This window comes from Brassica rapa, chromosome A03 (assembly GCF_000309985.2).
Source record: "Brassica rapa cultivar Chiifu-401-42 chromosome A03, CAAS_Brap_v3.01, whole genome shotgun sequence".
In the NCBI taxonomy this organism is placed as follows: domain Eukaryota; kingdom Viridiplantae; phylum Streptophyta; class Magnoliopsida; order Brassicales; family Brassicaceae; genus Brassica; species Brassica rapa.
Genome location: NC_024797.2, coordinates 26,638,288 through 26,662,682, shown reverse-complemented (window position 1 = coordinate 26,662,682; position 24,395 = coordinate 26,638,288). Strand labels below are relative to the sequence as shown.

Below are 24,395 nucleotides of genomic sequence, written 5' to 3'. Positions count from 1 at the left end.
AGAGCTTCAACCCTGTTGTAGCGATATATTCTCCTCCTTTAATTATTTGCTCCCATAAGCTGGAGTTTCCCTGGAGTCAGTTCATGCCCATCCACAGTTTTCTCTTAGTCCTTTAAATATTGAAAAATAAACAAACCATATTTTTATTAAATCGTAAAGGAATCAATCGAGTGAATATATTTCCTTCTCTTTCATATTGCATTAAACTCTATAATTGTATCACATGTCTTTTATATATATTCCCATTTATTTTTCTTGTGTTGACCATTTGGATCACTTACAACCATTGCACACATTCAAAAACATGTAAACTTTATCCGGTTAATATGTTTTGTATTCATTGCTCTTTTGTTTTCTCTTACATATGTTCATGCAAAAACCACGCTTACTTGTATATGCTCTTTTTCATACAAAACATAGCAACAAACGACAAATAGATAATAATGGTTGCAAAGCTTCTCCTTCTTTATCCATTTTTGCATTGTCCTTGTTGTCTATTGAGGACCAGATTCCAGCTCATCAATGACATGTTTAGTAGCTCGATTGAACTAGCTCATCCGACAGTGAGTTTGAACTCTTACCATCAACCAGTACTATCTTCAACCCACTTTTTCTTTGTGACAATGTGTTGAGAGTATATCTTTTGATCTCGTAGTGTCATCGAGTGCTCTATTTTTGGTTGACTTTATGTATAAGACACTTTGCTTCGATATTAAATTAAACTTCGATTTTTTTTTGCCAACCTTGGTTCTAAATGTAAAAATTTATGCTGTTCATAAATTTACTAACCATACTTTCCATAAAATGATAGTTGAAAACAAAATTTTATTTTCTTCAGTTTGATTATTTTCATACATCAAATACTTTTTAAAAAAAAATTGTGAAATCTAGTATTCATGATAACCTTCTAAACCAAAACTAATATTACATGACCAAAATATATATCACTATGTTTACTGCAGAACATATTACATTAAATTGTCATTGACTTTTATTGCCAGAAATTTGGTTTGAGAATGCTATTCTCACTTTCAATTTTGCTCCCAAAACACCTCTTTTAGAATGGAGTTGATATGTAATATGCGTAGTTATCTAATTAGTTATCAGTATGACATATTCTACCGAATATAAAATTACATTTCTATTGTTTTCTATGATGAATATTCTTTTCTGGCTTATGCGCTTCTTCGTTGTTATAATTACAAAAAGGTAAAGTTCCTCATCATAGCGGATGGAATGGCGTCTTCCTTATCAAGCGAAAAGGTGTCATGGGACAATTTGTGGTTACATAAAACAATCATATAACACAAAGCTGACACGATATAAATTGATTAATTAATAGTCAAATTAATAAAATCAGTAAGAAATCTACTTCATATATAGTTCCGATATATATATATATCCAATATTCATAAAGGAGAATAGATGTCACGTACTATTCTTCACACTTACATGTGTTATTATGTAATGATTTGGCTAACTATTAGGCCTTTAATATAAAAGAAATTATGATAAATTGTTTTGTTAATCATAAAATCTTGCATTAAAAGAACTACACCGAGAGGAAGCGAAACAGCTAAAATACAAATGTTCAACACCTAAAAGCATCTCCAATGTATATCTTTATATTTTCCTCTAAAATAGAGATCTCTATTATAGAGGTGGATTTGCTCCAATGTATGCTTCTATAATAGAGTTCCTTTATTTTAGAGGAAAATATAGAGGAATCCTACTTTTTACCTCTATATTTAGAGATGAAAATAACAATTTTCTATATTTTTCCCTATAAATAGAGGAACTCTATTATAGAGGCATACATTGGAGCAAATCCACCTCTATAATAGAGTTTCTCTATTTTAGAGAAAAATATAGAAATAAAAATAGAGGTAGGTTGGAGATGGTCTAATGGTACTCATTGTCCAGCTCCTACGTTCACAGACCATCCGTATCTCACCTATGAATGTAATAATAGAAAAGGTTTTTACATTATAAAATACAAGAAAATATATGTTTGAAACAATGCAGCCATATGCTAAACGAAATGAAGCAATTAAATGGAGCGGGCATTTCATCACAATATCAAATAAATGAATAGCTTTTATTCCGAAGTTTAAATATTTTTAGGTTTGACTAATGAGAAAGTGCACATGGGGGAAACAAAATGAATTTTGACCAGTAGTAAACCACTCCCTAGTTGGACGGAAGATTCTCTCTGTGCATCATCCCTTCTCAGTTCTCACAATCTAAACTAGAAACCATTATTTTCCGCCCTATATGTATTTTTAAGTTCGATTATTGTAAGTTTAGAGCCACTTGTGTCCCCGATTCAAAGTTTATTCGGCCGTCTAAGGCGTTGATTGGGGAGTGGGAATAAGATGGTTCCCCTGCTAGTGTGGAGCCTCAGCTTTTAAATCATCCATTCAACATTATGGTATTTTTATCCCTATTTCATTTTTTCTTCTAAAATGGAATAAAAGTGAATATGAAGTAAAAAATGCTTCAATCCAACTTCATATCTCATTCCATAATAAAATTTACTCCATAAATGGAATGTTCTATTTTTTATTTGTTTATAACTCTATTATGGAATGAAAAATAGAGTAGAATTTATAGCAATTTTTACTTCATTTTCAATTTTACTCCATTTTAAAAGAAAAAATAAAATTATACATTGAAAATGTTCTTATTAACAACAATTAGCTGTTCAACAAATTATATTAATAAAATGATAATAGAACTGATTGCGGTTCTTTTTGAGAAAGAAAAATGAAGAACTGCCTAGTGGAACAAGATATGCTCGTATTTGAAGTGTTATGTGCAGTCCATTAGCTTTTTAGTTCACTTTATTTTACATTTATTTGTTTCACTTTAAAAAATAGTGTATATATATATATATCAAATTACCTATTAATATACTTATTGCATTTATTTATTACATTTAGAACAACTGTTTATGAAGTGTATTGGACGTTGTGTGTTTAAGTTTTCTATTTATGTATTAGTATATCATATAATTTTATTAATATTCTATTTATGTATAGTACATCATAAACTGTTTTCTATTTTCCATGTACGTATGGTGATTTGTAAAAGCAAGCTTCACTAACTAATTCAAATAATTTATTTTCCAATTTAAATTTAATTTGTAAAAACACTTTTGTAGTTTTGAAGTAATTTATTTATTTCATATTTATATGATATAATCTTTTTTGTAACATATATAAACATAATATTATAATTCTTCATTTTTTAAATCTTATTTGATTTTAAACAACATTTAGTTTTGTATTTACACCATATTTATCATGTATATATTTAGGATTATAGTTTATTTTTAAGAATATGTCATATTTAAATATATTTTATGTAATACTAAATATCTATTTTTTATTATATTTAAAATTTTGATAATAGCTACAATGTATAATTATTTGGTATCATACTTTATATTTTTTTAATAATTTATAGTTTTTCAGTTATAAGTTTTTTTTTTAATAACTACATTTAGTTATGAAGTAGAAATGATAATATAACATTTTTCAAAATTATTTTAAACTTGTACAGTATTTTAGACCGCTTTTTATCCACTTTCACTATTCAAACATATATTTTGAAACACTAGATCCGCTTGATCCACACTAGAACCGCTAGATCCATTCTTGTTTTGCTCAATCCGTATGATCTGCCAGATACGCAACGTTTGATCCGCTTTTTCCATTCGAAGCCTAAATTATCCTTTTTTGTAGAACGACCGACATTTTATCACAAAATCACGTTTTAGAAATAATATTTTTAAAACTTATTATTGCTAATTTTGGGAAAGATTAAAAAAGAAAAATATTGTAACTATTATCATATATTAATTCATTGCACAGATTAACCTTTAATATCAAATTACCTAATCATGTCTTTAAAATTAAAAAAAGAATCATAGAATTGTTGCAATTATCATTACAAAGATTAACAAATAGCATCATATGCTTGGTTTATTAAACTTTTATGAACATTTTCAAAACTTGGTTGACATATCCTCGTTTACCTCTGACAAACCTCTGACCAAAAGAGAGAAACGAGGTGATCAATATAATAGAAAAGACCCGCCACCTCAGAACCGTCCCTGATCGCAGGGCTGAGACAAGGACGATTGAGTCCAACATAACCTTGATATTTGACATACACGCCATGGAAGCAGCCTTTAGTACTTCCCGGATGGACAGAGCTTCCGCTGTAAGTCGTACTACATTTTTATTAGCATATTAGTTGGTTTTTAAAAGGGAGCTAATAACTTTCTTTATTAGTTTCAGTTAGTAACAAGTAATGCAAACACTAAGCTGAACTTACCTTTAATAACTGTCATAGATGATAAATAAAAGATAACAAAGGGGCAAATTATGTTTTAAAAGAGTTTATTTCTTAATTAAACAAGCTGCAAATTTTATATTGCGCTTCGTCTGGTACAATCCGATTCATCCAAACGAAGATTCTGTTTATGATCACCTTTTTTCAACTTCTATAAACCTTTTTCCAGCTTAGACTAAATAACTACTAATTAAACGTAAATCATAGACTAAATATATATTTGTATGCCAACTATATTTGACTAATAATCCACTTTTTGATCACACAATAGTCATTGATCACATATTTAAGTAGCACCTATGAATAATTCAGCCCCCACTCACCATTTCAATCCAACAACTCAAATAACACCAAATTAAGTGTTAGCTTCCATGGTTTTATAGTGTCATAGTTTGATGTGAATTGCTTTAATTTATTGCTCTCTATTTTTTTAACACTCTTTAATTTATTGCTCTCGACTTAGTAAGTGGACATGACTTTAGCTGGGCAAACCGACTTTTCTTTGTCATAGCCGTTGCTTTGCGTGCCGCAATAAAAATGTTGGGGGGAAGGGGTGGATCAAATTAATAATCTTTGATAAATTTATACTATCATATTCTCTCTTTTATGCAGTGTTCGACCAATAATGTAAATGTTACACTGAGAAAACGTTCTTGAATTAAAAGTTTGTTTAGTATACAAATTAATCCTTATTTTTAACAGTCTACAAGGAATTACAGCATTTGTGTAACATCAAAATCTAATATTGTAATCAAATTGTGGAACTGAACTGAACTGTGATGATCTTAAAAGAAATTTTAAAAGGTACTTTAGTATAAAAAGAAGAGGACAACTTCTTCAGTGATTAGCTCTCTTTTGTTTGGCCCCGCCCTGCACCAAATTTGAGTTTTGCAAATACGAAACTCTACCCATTATTTTTGTATAGTTTTAATGTGTTTGTTAAAAATTCAATTTGTTTTGTATAGTTTTAAATTTTTGTTATGATCTTTTTGTTGCTTTATTAATTTTCTTGTTGATGGTTTATGTTTCCTTTTAGACTTTATTTTCTATTTTTAAGCAAAATTAAATTACTTTTTTTTTTCTGTGAAAAGCATTTGATTTGATTTTTAGCAATAAATTTGCTTTAAAATGACGTTTCATATGCTCAAGGCTTTTCTTTGATTTGTTATCAAGAATTTATTGTGAACTAGGTGACCGGCCCGCATCCTGTGCGGGCATAAGAATATGATCGGTCCGCACCCTGTGTTCTCTCTCGGTCCGTACCTCACGAGAGGGAACACAGTAACATCAGTATGAAGAAGCAGATAATGTGTGTATGTATAATTGCAACGTCACAAAATATTTTGTGTGTTTACGAAGATACTTTCATTCAAAAAATGGAATAAATAGTGTATAGTTTTAGAAGTAACAGATTTTATATTATCATTAATTAGAATTGTATTGTATATATTTCGTAATTCTTTATTTTAGGTGAATAATATTATTTTTCCATAAATAATAAACAAACATTTATGTAGACATATTAAAAGAAAATATAATACAAATCAAAATATTATCCATAAATAATATAAATTATGAAGTACATTTCTCGATAAAGAAAGCAAATTCAATTACAAACGTGCATAAAATTAAATAAATTTTGTAAACAATTTGACGGGTAAACATTATTTGATAAATTTATAAATTTCTAAATTTTATTGAACATGAAATAATATTAAATTGACATACCGTCATCGGTCTCCTAACTGATCACAACCCATCTGGCAAATACAAAAAATAAATAATTGTAAGAGTTTATATATTTTAAAATTTGTATTTGAAAAAAGTAGATTAAAATTACGTACCGTGACTACGGAATATTCTGACAAATTTGTTTGTAGACAACATTCAATGTTTTTGTCTTCGGCTTCCCTTCTTTACCAGTTATTAGGATTTTTAATCCAGATCTCGACTTAACTCTTGAAAGTGCAACTTTGCCTTGCATTTTGTAAGCATTGTATAAATTATTTTAAAATTATGATAAATTTATTCTTTAAACAACGATAAATAATTTAAAAATAATAAGCATAAACATTTTTGGATTTTGTAATATTTAAAATAGTTATTATATAATTATATTCGAACACATTTCATCAAGTAGACGATAAAACTATTATAATTATCTTATATAAAATTTCGTTCATTTTATTTTATAGGTTATAAATATTAAAAGTAATAAATAAAACATTATTAGTCTTTCAATAATTTCGAGAATAGTTTCCATAAATTGTTATTTGTAATATTCGTTAGATTATATGGCAAGTGATGTTAAACGTCAATAAGTTAAACAATTCTTCCATATTTGGAAAACATATATATATATATATATATAACAATGACAAATTAAATGGTAGAGTATGTAAACACCTGTTTTCTACCAGCGTGAGTTAGAACACCGATGTATTTAAGAATCATAAGGGCCTCTACAGGTCTTTATTCTTCGCCTTCATCATCCCACTTCAGCGGCTTCAGTTGAACCTTCCTGTATATCCCTGAGAAATTTCCTCCCTGCGCCATTCCAAAAGGTTCTCTGCTGTGAGAAAATAACCTCATGAATTAAATAAAAAATGCGTAATGCTAGCTTACTTATAAGATAGTATATTCAACAAAATAAAATGATATAAGATAGTATTACTAAATGATACTATGTAATATTTTCCCGGAAAATATTCAACAAAGAGAGAGAAAGTAATAAAGAACCTCTTCAAGAACTGCTTTAACTTGGCGAAGCTTCTCAGCATGTTCAATCAAGGTTTTCTGGATCACTATCACTTTCACGACCTGGTCTACATATAAAAAAAGGAAGACCATATTGTCGTTACCAGTATTCAACACATGGAAAAGATAGACCAGACATGCTTTTTGGAGACAAAACACAAAGAGTTGAGTTCAGGGTTCTAAAGATGAGGAGCCTTTGCGTCTAAACACATTTTTTTTAGCACACAAGCAGCATTGTCGTAATACCTTAATAGTATGAGAGGAGAGATTTGTGAATAATACTTTAAAGAATGAAAAGAGAATGTTTATATTTTAAGACCTTGGGTGTCTCCTATATATATACAGTCGATTTATTCTCATATTAATGATTTTAATATTTTGCACAATAAATAATAAAATCGTTTAAAGAAAGATATTAAATGTGTATTGTAAAAAAATGATTTGCATATGATATGATTTTAGCTTGCGCAAGTAATCCATATTAGAAAGGTAAGTTATGAAAAACAAACAACCTAATTAGAAACATTAAAATATTTTGTAAGCAATATAATAAATATGATATCAACATGCGCAAGTTTACCGTTTGAATAATAAGGAAAGTTTTTAATATTTGTCTTAATTCTAAATCTTGCCCAAGAGTAAACTAAATCGATAAAATTTAATGATTTCAACTTGCGCAAGTAATCCATATTGTGAATAAGTGATTTGCATATTTAATGATTTCAACTTGCGCAAGTAATCTATATTAGAAAGGTAAATTATTAAAAAAATTTTTTGTCAATAAGTTATTTGCATATTTAATGATTTCAACTTAATCGATATTAAATGTGTATTGTCAAAAAATGATTTGCATATGATATGATTTTAACTTGCGCAAGTAATCCATATTAGAAAGGTAAGTTATTAAAAACAAACAACCTAATTAGAAACATTAAAATATTTTGTAAGCAATATAATAAATATAATATCAACATGCGCAAGTTTACTGTTTGAATAATAAAGAAAGTTTTTAATATTTGTCTTAATTCTAAATCTTGCCCAATGGTAAACTAAATCGATAAAATTTAATGATTTCAACTTGTGCAAGTAATCCATATTGTGAATAAGTGATTTGCATATTTAATGATTTCAACTTGCGCAAGTAATCTATATTAGAAAGGTAAGTTATTAAAAACAAATTTTGTCAATAAGATATTTGCATATTTAATGATTTCAACTTAATCGATATTAAATGTGTATTGTCAAAAAATGATTTGCATATGATATGATTTTAACTTGCGCAAGTAATCCATATTAGAAAGGTAAGTTATTAAAAACAAACAACCTAATTAGAAACATTAAAATATTTTGTAAGCAATATAATAAATATGATATCAATATACGCAAGTTTACTGTTTGAATAATAAAGAAAGTTTTTAATATTTGTCTTAAATCTAAATCTTGTCCAACGGTAAACTAAATCGATAAAATTTAATGATTTCAACTTGTGCAAGTAATCCATATTGTGAATAAGTGATTTGCATATTTAATGATTTCAACTTGCGCAAGTAATCTATATTAGAAAGGTAAGTTATTAAAAACAAATTTTGTCAATAAGATATTTGCATATTTAATGATTTCAACTTGCGCAAGTAATCCATATTAGAAAGGTAAGTTATTAAAAACAAACAACCTAATTAGTAGGGGTGGACACTTTACCCGATATCCGAAGTGGCACCCGAACCCGATCCGAAAAACCCGAACTGAAATCCGAACCGAAGTAGCAAAATACCCGAACGGGTATTGAATAAGGAGAGATTGGATACCCGAACCCGAACGGATAATACCCGAACCCGAATGGATATCCGAAGATAACCGAACATATGTATAATTAACCTTATATTTTTAGTTTACATCTCTCATTTTATATAAAATATTTATATTGATACTACACATACTTTAAGTTCATATGATATACATACAATTACGAAAAAAATGATTTGCTACTCACTTAAAATGCATGTCAAGTTTTTTATTTAAAAAATTAACAAAAAGTTACATCCGAAATTTAAAAAAAATAACTAAATTAATGCCTTTTTAGTTTTAAAATGTTATGTCCAAATCTATTAACTATTCAATCTATTAAAAATAAAAAATTAGTTAAATGAAAGTTATATTTTTAAATATAAGAAACTTGAGAAATGAAAATTTTAATTTTTTTTTTAAATCTAAATATCCGAACCAGATCCGAAATAACCGAATCCGAACTAAAAATACCAGAACCCGTCCCGAAGTACAGAAATACCCGAACGGGTTTTACACCTCTATACCGAAATACCCGAAAATCCGAAATACCCGATCCGAACCCGAACGGGTACCCAAGGCTAAACTAAATCAATAATTATTATCCCCTAGCTATATATGGGCTTAACGAAATTGACAATAGTTTTGGGCTTGTCTACATAAGTGATTGATTAAAATAAATGAAAAAGAAAAATTCAAAAAAACCGGCCAATAGAATTATAACGTTTTTCCTGAGAAGCTCTATATGAGTGCCACCTCAGCAGAAATCATTAAAGTTACTTCTCTTTTAATGTATAGGGGATATCAAATTATGACGTCGAAGAAAATAAATTTGATTTATTTACTTACTTTTCAAGGATACCAAAACAGAAGTTAGATTGTCCATCTTTCAAAGAATCTATTCAAGTGGTTTAGGCAGAGAAGATATTACGAGTGGTTTAAATTAATTTTGATAGATTATCTATCCCAACGAGTTAACCAACTGAATTCACCCGTTTTTCCATGTAATAGATGCTTATTAAACATACAATTTTGGCTAATTCATACCATTCATCTATTCTAGAGTATATACCTATCTATATATTATTGTCATGAGTGGTTGTAATAGACTGAATAGACTAAAACGTATGCAATAAACGTTAATAGATCTGTTAAACCTCACTTGTCATCATAAAACATCTGGAACTCCAAAACATTCTGACAGAACCCCAAGATCCACAACAAAGAAAAATTACCACTATTATAAAGTTTTTGATTAAATAAAATGGGTTAGATCTTTAATTAATGTTTAATAAAAAGGTCAGAGTGCCATCCAAACTCCTCCAAGAATGCTAATATAACTCCGTTTGACCACCCAAAGCCCGTCTGCAAAGATTGTCAACAGAGTTCAAAAAATCATCCCCACAAATATCTCTCACAATCCAAACTTAAAAAAAAATTGAAGAAGAGAGTTCAAACAAAAAAATGTGTTACCTACCTGTGGTTTATATTCACCTCCACCACCATACTCACCAAACTCTGCAACATTGAGCTTCTCATGAATACTACCGCTCGTCTTGTAAACACTATAGCTGCTTCTGATCCATCTCCTTGCAATCTCCTCTGCTATCTCTTTAGCTTCCTTTACACCCGTTCTCGCAAGCCCTGTAACAATTATCTCTTGTTGCGGGGCCCATCCATTCGGATAATCCCTGTCATACATGGCAACAAAACGTCAACATTCAAGTAACTTAAAAGATTCAAAGTGGATACTTGAGACCCAAGTTTCATTTACCACTGTTGTCCTGAGTTTTTCAAAGACGTTAAGATCCCAGCAGGAGCTATGAGCCCTGAGTTTTTGAGAGCCTTCACAACTTTCTTGACAAGATTTTCATCTACATTGTTACAAAGATAAAACGTTTATATACAAACATATGTATAATAGATACATGTAGTCATGTAGACATAGCATTACCTGAATTAAAGGAACTGATCCAGATTGGAGCAAAGTTAGATGCAAAAACATTGGTGTTCTGGTTCTCAGCTTTCCATGTCTCAGGCTCCTAAAGACAACAAACACACTCGCAATGTTTTAATAACATCACAAATCAAACATTGTAACTAAAGATATTATGTAACTTACATCACCATCGGAGGAAAGCCAGTAGTCTAACCACTGTCCTGCCTTTTCGTTCCAAAACACAGCTTCAAACGCTTTCTTTCTCGCTTCTGACGCTTTCACAAAACGCTCTGAGCCGTTTTTATCCCCACAAATCCCCATCATGAACGCTATATCGAGTTCCATCTACGACACAAAACATAATCATTTCTAGACTCAAGCATATGCCTCTACAAATCTTTAAACCATAATTAATAGAATAGAGAAACCTTGAGAAGAAAAACATTTAGATCAACAGGAACAACTGATGTTGTAGCCATCGTTGCGAAATTAGGAGGATCCCTGCATATATTATTTGAGATTGATTAAGCGTGACAGTAAGATAAACTTATTTAGTCGCATTTTTTGATAATTAATGTAACCTCATCCATCGTGTGCTGAAATCACATCCTGTTTCAGCAGCCGTGGCTATGTCTCGAAGGAACCGTTGTTTCTGTAACGTACTCGAAAACGCTGAAGCAGATTCTTGATCCTGTGGTACACATAGAGATAGAGTAAACAAATTTTTACAGTAAAAAAAAAACAGATTACTTGCGGCAACGAGACAAGAAACATACAAAAACATAGGATTCAGGTCTAGGCATGTTCCACATGGCGTAATAGCGGCTTAACATGTGATCATTGCCACTAGCATCCCGAATAACCACCTTATGTTTTCCTACAAAATTAAAAGATATAATATTACCAACATTACACCGAACAACACACCAAATCATTATATAACTCTACTGAAAAAACTAACCTGAGTTCCAGAACTCGTACTCTTTGAGAAGAACGGGGATAGCTTTCCTCACAAGTTCTTCATCTTTGGTTACGTTATATATCTCATAGACCATTGAGCTCAGTAAAGGTGGTTGGCTTGTAACATTATCAAAGTAACATTTATTATATTCTGTTAACATAGCAACAACAATTATATTACTGTTAGAAAATGATCAGTTTTGGTTACCTTCGGTTGGTGTAATAAGCTCTAGCTCCGTTCAACGCGTAACCATAAGTCTCCACAAGTGACATCAGATTCGTCACTATACCTTTGGCCGTAGTGAACATTTTACTCGTCATAAGTCCTCTGCACGTGCAAAAGCACATATAACATGACAAGACACGTGACCTCGTGTTCCGTAGTCAACACGTAATATAAAAAAAGAGTGGAAGAAACAATAAAGAACTATAATCTGATCTGTGATTTGAATAAGTTGATGAACACTGACTTGATAACCCAGTAAGAATCCCAGTAATAGACTTCTTTGAATCTCGAACCAGGAATGATAACCGGTTCCGGCAACGGTAGAAGCGTGTGCCGGTCAGGAGACTCTCTCACGGAGTCAGAGACTCTGTAGCATAGTGTTTTCCAAAGGCTGTGCACCTCACGTGCCCATTCTCTGACTTGATCGTTCTCCACGTTGAGGAGGAACTCAAAGGGATCTGTGACGAAATCCTCTGGTTCATGAGGCACCAGATCCTTCGCATCGTCGAAGTATTCATGGACGAACTTTTCAAGCTTCTTCACTGGCACTGGTAGGTCACGTGATCCGCTCGTGAGGTCGTTGAAGGCGGCCTCGACGGTGGAGAGATGGTGAGGAAGCTTGAGAGATAGGTCAATGTAGAATTTGGGGTCAGGGGTTTTTTCATTTGGATAGGACCGGTGTGCTTCGAGTTGCACGCGCTGGAGGAAAGTGACGAGCGGGGTGGTCTGGACCAGGGGACCTGTGTCTGAGATTGCCATGGATGTAGGAAAAGACAAACCGAGGAATGAAACGTTTTGGGTTTATGAAGGAAGCAAGGAGAGGAATAGAGAGGGAGGATTTGTAAGGAGATGAGAAGGATAAGAAGAGTTTGGAGATTTAACTACACTTATGTTTGTGTAAATACATTGCTAAATTTTTGAATTTGAATAGGGTTTCCAGAGGAGTCACCAAAACCTATGGCTGACTCAGATGGATCACTATCAAATCAATTGTTTGTTTTAGGATGAGAACGATTAGATTTTGTTGACTCAGATGGATCACTATGATCTTAATTAAAGCACCAGTTTCCAAAGAGGTCAATAACAACACATACATATTTCAAAAAAAATAAATAAATTCTTAAACTAGAAAGTGACTTCCATATAATATCAAAGGTTCAAATCTCACTGTATTGAGAAGTAACCACTGTGGTCTTATTTTGAAAAGATCTAGCTTATAGTTAAAGCTTAACACATCATAGGAGGGGCTACTTTGTTTCTTAATTAGATGAAGCATGCCAAACCGTCCACAGACTAAACTTTTCCGATTTGATAAATGAATGATGTAACATTGTAACAACATTTTCAATACAAAATGCATTTTAAGTGATTATTTTTATATCTTTGATTCCCTAAACCCTAAAACGAAATGAAACACACCCAAAACATAAACGCAAGATGTGATAGGAGAAAAAAGAAAAAAATATCGTGACCCTAACAACTTCCCTGCTGGAATCATTCTCATTAGATTGGCATATAAAGCCAGAGTAGTTACACCATTTGAGGGACTTGCAAGATATTCTCTATGTACAAAAATCTAAACTAGAAATGTACATAATTTACAAAGTGCTTCTCCTATTGCTGAAGAAGCAAATGTTGAGATAGCATATTTGCTTCTTCAGCAATAAGAGATGCACCTTCTAGAATCTATATTCAAGAAAACTGAAGAACAAAACAATCTATCACCAAGTGAGAGTCAAGGGAAAAAGGTTTGAGAGTGACTTATCATCATCATATGGTCCTATAATACATTATTCTTAACATGACAAAGACGTTTGAACAATATTTTCTCTATACGGAAGACTCCTTGGAATCAAGCTAAGCAGACAAAGTTTGAATGTTTGGTAATTGAAAATAAACACGACATTGACACTACTGACGCGTTAATCCCACACCAAAATGTGCCATTACTAGTGCTAAGCAGAGAGGCATTATCTATAACAGAGTTCTTATATAACATAATCTAAGTGAAACACTAACATGTCCCGGCACTAAAACTTGAAAGATCACATAAAGAAACTTCAAAGGAAGGATCTTTAGAGCATTTGTTTAATTCGAAAACATCAAACATAAGTAATCATTCAAAACCCAAGTAAGATCATCATAAGGTACACAGAGATAGAGAAAGCATATGAGAATCAAAACAAAAGAAAGAAGAGAGAATCAACGTCTGACATTTACAATCCAAAAGGTCTGAACTTTCCATAAGCACATTACGAGAATTCAACCCAGGGAGCTGCGAGACACACACACACACACACACAAAACACGAGAGGATCTTCAATTACCCAGAGAGATGAAAAGGGAGGTTAAAGGGTGTCGTGAGAATGAGGCGCGGCGGAGAGAGCAAGGGGACGGTGGTAGGACTCCTCGTTGTCGTCGTCGTCGTCGTCATGGGAGGTGGAGAGGTTGACGCAGGCGCAGCGCTCGAGGGAGGCGAAGAAAGCGGAGACGAAGGAGGCGCTGACGCAGCTCGCGGCCTGGTTGATCTTCTCCATGGAAGTCGTTGAGGTTACGGTGGAGTTGATCGAGGCGCTGCTGATTACGCTCGTGGTTTTGTCCATTGCCTCACCGATCTGATCCGATTAGGGTTTCGGAAGACCAAGATCGGGGGGGGGGGGGGGCGAGGGAAGTCGTCGATTTTGATTGAGATTTGATTTGGCGATCTCAAATGGCAAAGGTATCATTCCCCGCATTTGACGGGGTATAGATTTTTGATATTAATGTTATAAATAGTATTGTTTTATATTGGTGTAATAACAACAAGCGCATCTGGTGTAGTGGTATCATAGTACCCTCCCACGGTACTGACCAGGGTTCGATTCCCTGGATGCGCACTCTTTTGCCTTTTTTATTTTTCATTAGTGGATTTATCCTTTCAACAATGTAGTAGTAGTACTAAGCCAATATGCAATTGGACGGAAGTTTTCAATGAGCCTCAAACAAGGATCTAAGTTGCATTGGTTCTAGTTTTGATTTACATTAAAGATCTTGAAGCTTGACTATTATGCTCTTGATAACTAAGTTATATACTTATATACATACATACACCATTATGCTCTCGATTTTGCATCTCAACAACCTATTAACTGGATTTTGCATCTCAAAAACCTTAACACATGCAAAAAATCGAATTTTTCTCATTTTAAGCTATTATGTGATTCATGTTTACAATTTCAAAACTAAAATACAAAAACATGCTTGGAGTTAGTTTACAACTACAATTTACTTCTAACCTCACTCTCCCACTTACAATTACAAGTTACAAGTTACAAACAAATGTTTTTCTTACACTTTTGTCCCCCCAATAACATTCTTGCTTGTTCCTCAACCCAAGAACAATATTACAGAATAAAACAAACAACCCTAAACAATAAAAATATTCCAAAAAAAGAACTATTTACAAAGGGGTTACAATTCTCCGGTGCTCTCACAAGAGCTCCCCAGGTTCGTTGTTACATCATGGACCAGGAGCCTTACTATATTAGTACGGGATGATCTAGGGATGTCTAGACATTCTTGAAGATCAACATCGCAAGCTATCAAAACCCATTCATTATCATCGTCCAGATACTTGATATCAAACGTACCTGCGTCAAGTTTCAGCCTCTTCGCCACTTCATCTTTCAGTTCCATTATACCCGAACCAGATGATATCTTGAACCGTATTATGTCTTCTTTGTAACTTGCTTTGATGGTTACCGTTCTCATTTCTGAGCCTGATGGTTCGCGTGTAGTATTTGCAACAGCCTCTTCCTTTGCCGGAGCGTACATGTTGTTGTTGCTGTTGTTATCATTGTTCATCCAGTTTGATTCCGGAAACTTATCGTCGAATGGTGTAGAGGAGCAGAGGTTCCTCAGATCCTTTGAACTTCCAGCGTCTTCGATGGGCATTCCTCTGGAATGGTCTATGTTACCAAGAAGTCTGTTCGGTATTGCAAATGATGCGGCGGATACATCATGATCTCGAGAATATGGAGGAAAACAGAGTCCTGGGGATGCACCGACCGTGAATAGCGGATCTTGGTTCGGGACCTTTGTTTCATCTAATTGGTTACCGTCACATGAGCCGTGAGAGGTTGGTGTCCCAGCGCTCTCATCCCCCGTTCGTGACCGCTTATGACCATTGCTTGGTAACTCAGGCGAACCATTTGGCTCTTGAGGACTGTGATCACTTGACCAGTGGTTAGGTGAATGATTAGTGTTTGGTAGCTCTGGCGGCTTGGAACCGCTGGGTGAGTTTAGTGGCTGTGCTCCTGTTTGGCCGTTTGTCCAAGGGATGGAACTAACGGCCATGGAAGTCAGGTCGAGGCCTCCATCAGTACCTTGAACAGATTCTATGACGCGTTTCAGCTTTGTGATTGAGCGATTCACTTTCTTGATCTTCCTCGACGGCCACCGCGAGATGCCGTGTTGTCTGCAAATTCGCTTCATTGTTGTCGGGCAAACTGAGACAAGATCAATACAGAGTTTAGTTAAGTAACCAAAACATGAGATGGTAAATATAATATAAACTACCTCCTAGGCTCTTTGCAGCATCTTTGAGACTTCCAGTGAAATATTGCTGAAGTACATCCAGACTGATTGTTTTCTCAGCCTTCCCACGCTTTTTCTCTGTTTTCTTCTTCTCCTTAGCCACACCATTAGCACTGGCCACGTTGACTTTTTCGTTTGCTGGATTAGAAGACTGAGCCGCAGGCTGAGGAATCAACAGCCTCTCTGTCGCGTTTGACTTGAAACCAGAAAAGGGAACTCGAATGGATTCTATTTTTGACTGAATCTTCTTGTCCGGCAATGCTTGGATAATCTCGAAAGACAATTTGTCGTCATCTTCACCGAAGTCAACCCCAGATGCAACCCTCAGACTCTGAAAATGTTCTTTCATTGTCACCAACAGAGATCCCAGTAGAGAATCTTGCTCTTGGTCGTCTGTTATAGTCGAGGGAAGAAAGAATTCAAGAATGTAACTGTCGTCGCCTGTGTAAGAGCTCTGGAGAGAAATTGCAAAACAACTGGTTAACTTGAACATAAGCGCATAATGGACCAGTGGATACTGCGTTTTGCAGAACTTGGTGATGTCTCGGCAGAAACACGAGCCGCCGTTGAGAAAAGCACGTCCAGCAACTCCCTGTCCTTTCTGGAGATGGTGTTCAAGACAGGCATCTCTAAAGCCCCATACATGAGCATCCACGACATAGCAGGCCATGTCGGTTGTGGACATGCAGACTTGGCCCATGCAGCTACCGTCAAAACTGGTGCAGTTTTTCTTTAGACCCCCACCATTGGCAAGAACGCTCCCATGCTGGCATGGAACCCAGGTCTGAGCCAGAGGCAAGTTATGGGTCTCGCATACGACTGTCAACACTTCCAGAATCTCCGCAAGTGCATTTTGGCGACTCTCATTGCATATCTGTGGATTCAAAGTGAACTGAAAAGATTGAGAACCCAGTGCCTGTTGCCTAAATGGTACTAATTAAAGCACAAAATGATACTTGTATGCTTGTATCTAACCTGAGTTGTTTGGTGATCAAGTATTTCCGAGCTTTTCAGATTTACCGCCTGCCAAAATGACCAAATCTTTTTATCATTAATGAGGAATAAGGAATATAAAGCTCTGTACAAAAAAAAAACTTCAAAGCTGCAGCAAATCACAAAAACAGAGTGGATACAACACAGTGACAGATATTGAAGAAGCTATAACTGAGATAGAAGCCAGCAAAATGAAATGAATTAGTTATTATCATGATATCATCAAAGAATAAACCGTGATTTGGAGAGAATAGGCTTCAAAATGGCAGGCTAGAGGACGTGAAGAAACTATCTATCGAACGTTATTTCTCGATATAACTAACAAGGCAAGAATTGCAACTTAAACCTCAAGTCAACTCACACAAAGTTCTTGGAATTTCATTTCAAATAAAAAGTTAAACAGAGCAAGGCTGAATGATGAGCAGAAGTGAGGAAAAATAACGAAACCTCAAGGGCTTTGCAAACTTTATCCACTTCGGGTGCATAGTGAATCTTCTCTGAGGTCATGATAAGTTCCACAACACCAATGCATGACTCACCCGAGGGATTAAACACAGGCAAAGCCAGTGTACCACGCACGTTATAATGCAAGGCGTGGTCAAGCCGGGAGAACTCTTTGCTGGAATAGTACTGAACATTTGGCGTCCACTCAGGCAACTTCTGGCGGAAAACCCGACCGGGGAGGCCGAGCTCAACGTCACAATCACTATCCACAGAAAACATATAGGTGAGAGAGATCATCCTGTATTGATTAAGCCCGTTACCGTTAGGATTAAGAACAAAAGGTTGACCCAAAGTCGTCAGCAAATCACGACCATTCTTTCTCACAGGAGCCCAGACCTGAGCCAAGACGTGCTGTTCGGTTGATTCTTTGAAGTACCGAAGCGCCTGAGTCATCCTCTCTTTGATCACACAGTAGTTGTCAGCGTTCTCTGACGGGACTAAGCTCATCAACGGAGAAGGAAACTGGAAACTGCTATGCTTCTCTGTTGTGGTTTCAGCTACTGATGAAGAAGAAGCGTCTGCAAGATTCATCATAGCCTACTACTTTTAAGTACAGTTCTATTTTTAGCAACTTTATTTACCAAAAATAGAAACTCCAAAGTCAAACACAAAATCAATCAATCAATCAAAAGCTCTGTTCAATCCGTAAGCAAGAACTTCAAATTCAAGTCTAAATCATTCCACTACGATAGCAAAATTCAAATATCATCGGAGAAGAAGAAGAAGAAGCTTAGAGAGTTGGGCGAGAGACTAACAAGGGAGAAAGAGAGGATAATCGGCGAGACGGAAAGAAGAGACACCGGAGGCGGAGGTAATCTTCTCGCCGTCGTATCCACCGTGGTTACCGTTAACTCCACCGTCGGAGAACGCCCAGAGAGGCGAGCAAGGCTGCTCGGAGGAGGAGGAGACGAAAATCGGCGAAATCATGCGACTGGCTGAGGATAAGTAAGGGATCTGATCGAGAGGCCATGAACCGTCGAGATCCAAGTCATCCACGTCCATCAGAATCTCCCTTGACCTCCTTGACGACGCTGGAGGCGTGACGCCGTTTCTGGCGGTATCATCATCGGCGGGGTCGCACATTTTTCTGGAATATTCCCGGGGAAGTTTTTCGTGTGCAAGTTCTCTTCTTCGTTGATAACTTTTAGATTAGGGGATAGAGAAAGAGAACAAGAAAAGTCAGATTTGCAGAGTGTGTGATTCCAAAAAATATGTTGCAGAATCAAACAAAATACAAAATCATTTCGGATAATATATTGGAACCGATTCTCTGCTTCACAATACAACTGTCTCCTCTCCCCCACCTTTCATATAAAATACTCTTTTTTTTTATGATTCTAATATTTTTATGATTCTAATATTTTAAAGGATAACTATGTCAGATAATTATTTTTAAGTTTTTATCACAAAAATAGTCCTCAAAAAATAAAATGACCATAATAATCTCTTTTTGTTTTGAAAATTTTAATATTTATTTTTTATTGTTTTGAAATTTGAAACTCATCTCCAAAATTCACCCATTAAGGGCCTGACTGGTTCAGACGCAGCGGTTGCGGTTGCAGGAGTTTGTGGATGCGGGCGGTTGCGGTTTTTAGCGGTTTTAAGAAATTTGTACGATTAGTACTGTGGTTAAAAATTGGTGCGTTTGCGGATGACTTATGACTGGTTAACTACCAAATGCAGTAACAGTCAAATAATAAATTAACAATATTTATAATTAATAAAATTATAAATATAACAAAAATCATAAAATTATAATAAATATAAAATTTATATTTAGAAAGTTATAATTTTAATTTTTGAAAATTTATTGAAATTGTTTTTATTATAAAATTTTATAATATTAATTAAAATATAATAGATATATATTAATATTTTAATTTCTATTTTAAATTTTTTATTAAATATTTTTACTTTTGTATACATATTGTTTTAAAAAAAAGAAAAAAAAATTTACTCTCCCGCAACCGCCCGCAAACGCAAACGCTAGCTGGAGCCAGCTTTTGAATTTATGAGATTCGGAGCGGTTTGAAACGGTTTAAAGCGATTTGAGTGATTGTTGCAAACCGCCGACAACCGCTACCAACCGCAAAAGCTGCGATTGCGGGTGGTAGCGGGAAAACCAGTCGCCCCCTAACTCTAAACTTTAAGTCAAAACTAGTTAACCTAACGGGTATAAAAGTATATTTTACCATTTAATAAAACATATTTTGGTCATTTTCTTCATTGATAGACTATTTTTGTGAAAATAAACTTAAAATGACTAACCAAAAGAATTTCTCTATTTTAAAATTAATTATGGTTATATATTAGTCATTTTATGATTCTAATATTTTTTTCATTGATTATTTTTAGTTATGATTAAACTAATGGAAGTAATAATGTTATATATTTTCAATATTCCTCGAGATTTTATTCGCTTAAATAATTTTTCCTATATATTTTATTTTTATAATCGTGATGTGATCACAAAAACTTTCGAATTCCAAAAACTAATTACCACGAAACTCACAAAATTCATATTTTTTTACCACTTGAAGAATTCCGGATGGCCGGACTCGAACCCAAATAACAATACTCACAACTATGAACCATTTACCACAAGCGTCGGAGGTTCAAATTAAATTATTGTGACAACAAAAGATTAATAAAAGATCTTTCCTATACATGTTGAGAACAAAAAGAGACATTTGACAAAAAAATTATTGTGACAACAAAAGATCAATAATTATTCAGGTAATTTGTATTTTTCACTTGTAACTAAATTTTCTATCCTTTTTAAATTAATTATGGTTATAGATTAGACGTTTTATGATTCTGATATTTTTTATTGATTATTTTTAAATCTAATTAAACTAATACAAATAACAATTTTAAAACATCTTAATGATCAAACAAAACTTGAACATTCTTTTTTTATTAATTTATGTATAACAAACTCGTAATTATATAGCTAAAATCAAATAAGTGACCACTTTAGCGGTTTCACTGAACGAAGAATTGTTTTGTTGATTTTTCTTCAATTCAAAATTATTAACTTCTAATGTGGTTGGATGGCATAGGTCACCATCTCCAAGGGTACTCTATTTTTTCCTCTATAATTTACATAAAAATAGAGTAATTCTATTATAGTGTAACTTTTGCTCTAATGGTGTTACTCTATAATAAAGTTATTCTATTATAGAGTGAAATATAGATGAATGTCATTTTTTTCACTCCAAATATAGATTAAAATATGACATTTATCTATATTTTACTCTATAATAGATTAACGCTATTATAGAGTAATACCATTAGAGCAAAAGTTATACTATAATAGAGTTATTTTATTTTTGTGTAAATTACAAAGGGAAAACTAGAGTTCTATTAGAGATGCTTGTACATAGAACAATCGGGTTTACCTATCACTGATCGCTAGTTCCTATAAAATTATTCGGTTGGATTTTGGTACGTCCGACAAAACGAATGTCAAACAAGTTAATTTTATTACATCATCGTTAATATTATTAGTCGATATTATTACCATAAAGATTTTATGTATGATAAACTATAAATTTTCAACAGCAAACAACCGAGCTATTTATTATTCACTACATCAAACAAAAATTAGCTCGTGTAGGCATTGTCCTTTGTCAAGTCTGACGGGTGCATTTTACGACACGTTCGGCACACCTGGTGCGAATGCACCAATCAGTTGCCTTGAAAATTTGTAAAAGTTTAAGATGTTTACTATTAAAATAAACTAATAGGTGCAAAATAGAATTATTACGTAATGCCTTTTCGAGAATGCTAATGGGAGTTGAGAAGTGGAGAAAACAAATCATAGGCGCACGTCATTCTTTTGGAATTAGTGCGATTCACTAGTTATTTGATTATTTATTTTCTCCTTTTTTACACGTTTGTTTTGTCTTTTATTTGATTGATGAGTTAATTTATATTTTTAAATCTCATCAACTTGCGCTAATTAGTGATATCGTGTTGTTTGTATCAAAACCTAGAACTTGCATACGGTTGTTTAGAGAAATGTCAAAAACCATATAAATCAATATGGTGATACTTCTTGATAGCTATATACTTTGAGAAACACATTATGAGTCAAAAGCTTTGTTATAAAAAAATAGTTGCCACAAATTATAAAAATCCTATGTATAAATGATTAGGGAACAGGTGTGGAACATTTTGTCACTTGTAATTAAAATAATAATTTTTAGGAATATTAAGAAATGTTCAACTTGATAAGAATGCCAAGGTGGTTTGACAAAAAAAAGCCAAAAGGAAATTACAGAGTTGATATAGAATCTCGTATATGGGATGTAACTAGTGTTTATTGATACAACAGCTGACTAAACTAACATTGCACATCAATAGTTTGCTTACAAACAAAGAAAACTACACTAGAAAACAAAATAAAACATAAACAAACGTTGCCTCAGCTGCAAATTTAATTTATAAATACAATATACTTATTATAAAATTGGCTGCAAATTTAGTTGACCACATGCAACCAATAAATTTGCAGAGAAACTGGTGTATTGATATGGAAAAACATAACAGTCAATGACATTATGATATATATCGTTTTGGTTGATTCGAAGTAGGAGTTGTTTTTCTTCTGTTTATATATATATATTATCATCTCGCAGTTGATGATTGTGATAAGAATTGTTTTTCGTCTAGGATTAGTTTTTCTAAAATTTTAGAAAATTATTTTATGTGTTAAAATTATTTCTTATTAACATTTGTTTAAGTAGCATCATATAATTAAACACGGGTACACTTCCTCAAATTGTTATACGTTGACTTATGTTTTATTACCCCTCTTGGTCCTGTTTCTTGGGGTTTTTTAATGACCAAGGGTGAGAATAAAAAAGCAGAAAACATTAAATGTATTGAAAAGATAACATACGCAACCAATAAAAACGAAGAGGAAACTCCAAAATCTATAAAGAACATGAAATAGTATCATTAATCCTCTACTAGTATTAATAGCCAACGAAAAAAATAAAGGCAAAATCTTGATACGGATTCTACTTTCGATCATTTGTATTCTATGATTAAGGAAATCATTTCTCTTAACCATGGAAATGATTAAGAAATGTAAGGAAAACCCACTATCTACTTACTTTTAGTCGTGGAATAAGTTATATTTTTAGTCCAGTTTAAATTTTAATTAAATTATTTTAGAATAGTAATGTCACCCTCACCATTCTCTTTGGCGTTTATAAGTTATCCAAAAATAGTGGTCGGGAAGTTATGTGAGATCCATCGCATGATCCGCTAATTATTGTCTCGATTTCTTTCAAAAAGTATGACATATGCAGAGTCTTTGAATGGATAACTCATAAAAGAAGGTCACAAACTTGCCGACTGGGGTCTAAGTCGTCCGACTATAAACACATATCAGGGTTATAGACAGGTTTTGGTGGCTAAAGCCTAAAACTGTATGTATAGAGAGCCCAACGCCACTCAATCAACCCACGACTTAAATTTGAACACACCAAGTCCAAAAACAGTACACAATAAATAATATACACTATTGTTGTATCATAATATTTATGCTGATTTTACATGAAATGCTGGATCTTATAAGACATTTAACCCTAGATCCTCCTTGATTTCCGTTCAACATTCTTCTCAGCTTTCACTATTGCCAGAACATGATATTTATGCCGATTTTACATCAACATGTACATGTACGCCCTCAAACTAACTCGTATAATAAATGGTTATACAAGACATGTGAATTTAGATTGACCTAACTAAATTTGCGGTATTTGATGGACTAACCGACTACTTTAAAACGAAAAAGTTTGATTCCTCTTTTTCAAAAAAAAAAGGGGGTTTGATTCCATTGCATGACTTATAGATTAACAATTTCCCTGAAACATTTTCAATTCCCATATAATCCTTCCGTATATAAATAACTAATGTTCTAACAGTTTTTTTTGTATACAAAAGATTAATGTTTAACAATATAACTAATGCATTTGTCTTTTAAAATAAAAATAAATTAAAATGTAAAATTATAAGTGGTAGAACATTATTGATAAGACCAAAAAATAATAATAAAAATGTAAATTTTTAATATATGTGAGAAACCTTAATCATTCAAATATAGAGGGAAAGTATATTAGTTCAACTAGCTAGACTTTCTTTGTGCAGTCCAACTAAACCTTATAAACAACAAACAGTGGTGTCACTTAAATAAGAATTAACATTTTAAGAATAATCATTATGGATGGTCGGCTATATATTAATTACAAAAGGTACAGTGAGATAATTTGTTGTTTTGTTGCCAGT

The 24,395-nt window shown here is 33.2% G+C and overlaps 3 protein-coding genes and 1 non-coding gene across 4 annotated transcripts; 1 reads left to right on the top strand and 3 right to left on the bottom strand.

Annotated features, from left to right (window-relative positions):
• Positions 1 to 9,994: 9,994 nt before the first annotated feature.
• On the bottom strand, positions 9,995 to 13,846 carry LOC103861458 (trehalase-like). Its single transcript, XM_009139164.3, has 11 exons — positions 12,268 to 13,846; positions 12,006 to 12,125; positions 11,799 to 11,914; positions 11,614 to 11,714; positions 11,419 to 11,528; positions 11,266 to 11,338; positions 11,021 to 11,182; positions 10,853 to 10,940; positions 10,673 to 10,772; positions 10,376 to 10,589; positions 9,995 to 10,263 (listed from the first exon to the last, which is right to left on the bottom strand). The coding sequence occupies exons 1-11, from the start codon at positions 12,780 to 12,782 to the stop codon at positions 10,180 to 10,182; spliced, it is 1,683 nt and encodes a 560-aa protein (XP_009137412.2). The 5' UTR covers positions 12,783 to 13,846; the 3' UTR covers positions 9,995 to 10,179.
• A 264-nt stretch (positions 13,847 to 14,110) lies between these two features.
• LOC103861457 lies at positions 14,111 to 14,771 on the bottom strand. The gene has a single exon (XM_009139163.3). It carries the CDS (start codon positions 14,624 to 14,626, stop codon positions 14,372 to 14,374), a length of 255 nt encoding a protein of 84 aa, XP_009137411.1. The 5' UTR covers positions 14,627 to 14,771; the 3' UTR covers positions 14,111 to 14,371.
• Positions 14,772 to 14,828: 57 nt separating this feature from the next.
• Positions 14,829 to 14,899, top strand: TRNAG-CCC. Its single transcript has one exon. It is a non-coding gene; the product is annotated as a tRNA-Gly (tRNA).
• Positions 14,900 to 15,223: 324 nt separating this feature from the next.
• On the bottom strand, positions 15,224 to 19,386 carry LOC103861456 (protein NLP7). Its single transcript, XM_009139162.3, has 5 exons — positions 18,851 to 19,386; positions 18,039 to 18,613; positions 17,574 to 17,621; positions 16,581 to 17,472; positions 15,224 to 16,510 (listed from the first exon to the last, which is right to left on the bottom strand). Exons 1-5 carry the CDS (start codon positions 19,176 to 19,178, stop codon positions 15,474 to 15,476), a joined length of 2,880 nt encoding a protein of 959 aa, XP_009137410.2. The 5' UTR covers positions 19,179 to 19,386; the 3' UTR covers positions 15,224 to 15,473.
• Between the last annotated feature and the right edge of the window lie 5,009 nt (positions 19,387 to 24,395).

Bases quoted from the DNA above. Each gene is read 5' to 3' on its own strand.
- LOC103861458 (XM_009139164.3), bottom strand. From the start codon at position 12,782: ATGGCAATCTCAGACACAGGTCCCCTGGTCCAGACCACCCCGCTCGTC. The intron at 11,529-11,613 runs GTATGTTTCTTG...TGTGTACCACAG, and splicing joins GACCTGAATCCTATGTTTTT to GATCAAGAATCTGCTTCAGC. The intron at 10,941-11,020 runs GTAAGTTACATA...TGTTGTCTTTAG, and splicing joins GGCTTTCCTCCGATGGTGAT to GAGCCTGAGACATGGAAAGC.
- LOC103861457 (XM_009139163.3), bottom strand. From the start codon at position 14,626: ATGGACAAAACCACGAGCGTAATCAGCAGCGCCTCGATCAACTCCACC.
- LOC103861456 (XM_009139162.3), bottom strand. From the start codon at position 19,178: ATGTGCGACCCCGCCGATGATGATACCGCCAGAAACGGCGTCACGCCT. The intron at 18,614-18,850 runs GTTAGTCTCTCG...TGAATCTTGCAG, and splicing joins TTATCCTCTCTTTCTCCCTT to ACGCTTCTTCTTCATCAGTA. The intron at 16,511-16,580 runs GTAGTTTATATT...ATCTTGTCTCAG, and splicing joins TGCTGCAAAGAGCCTAGGAG to TTTGCCCGACAACAATGAAG.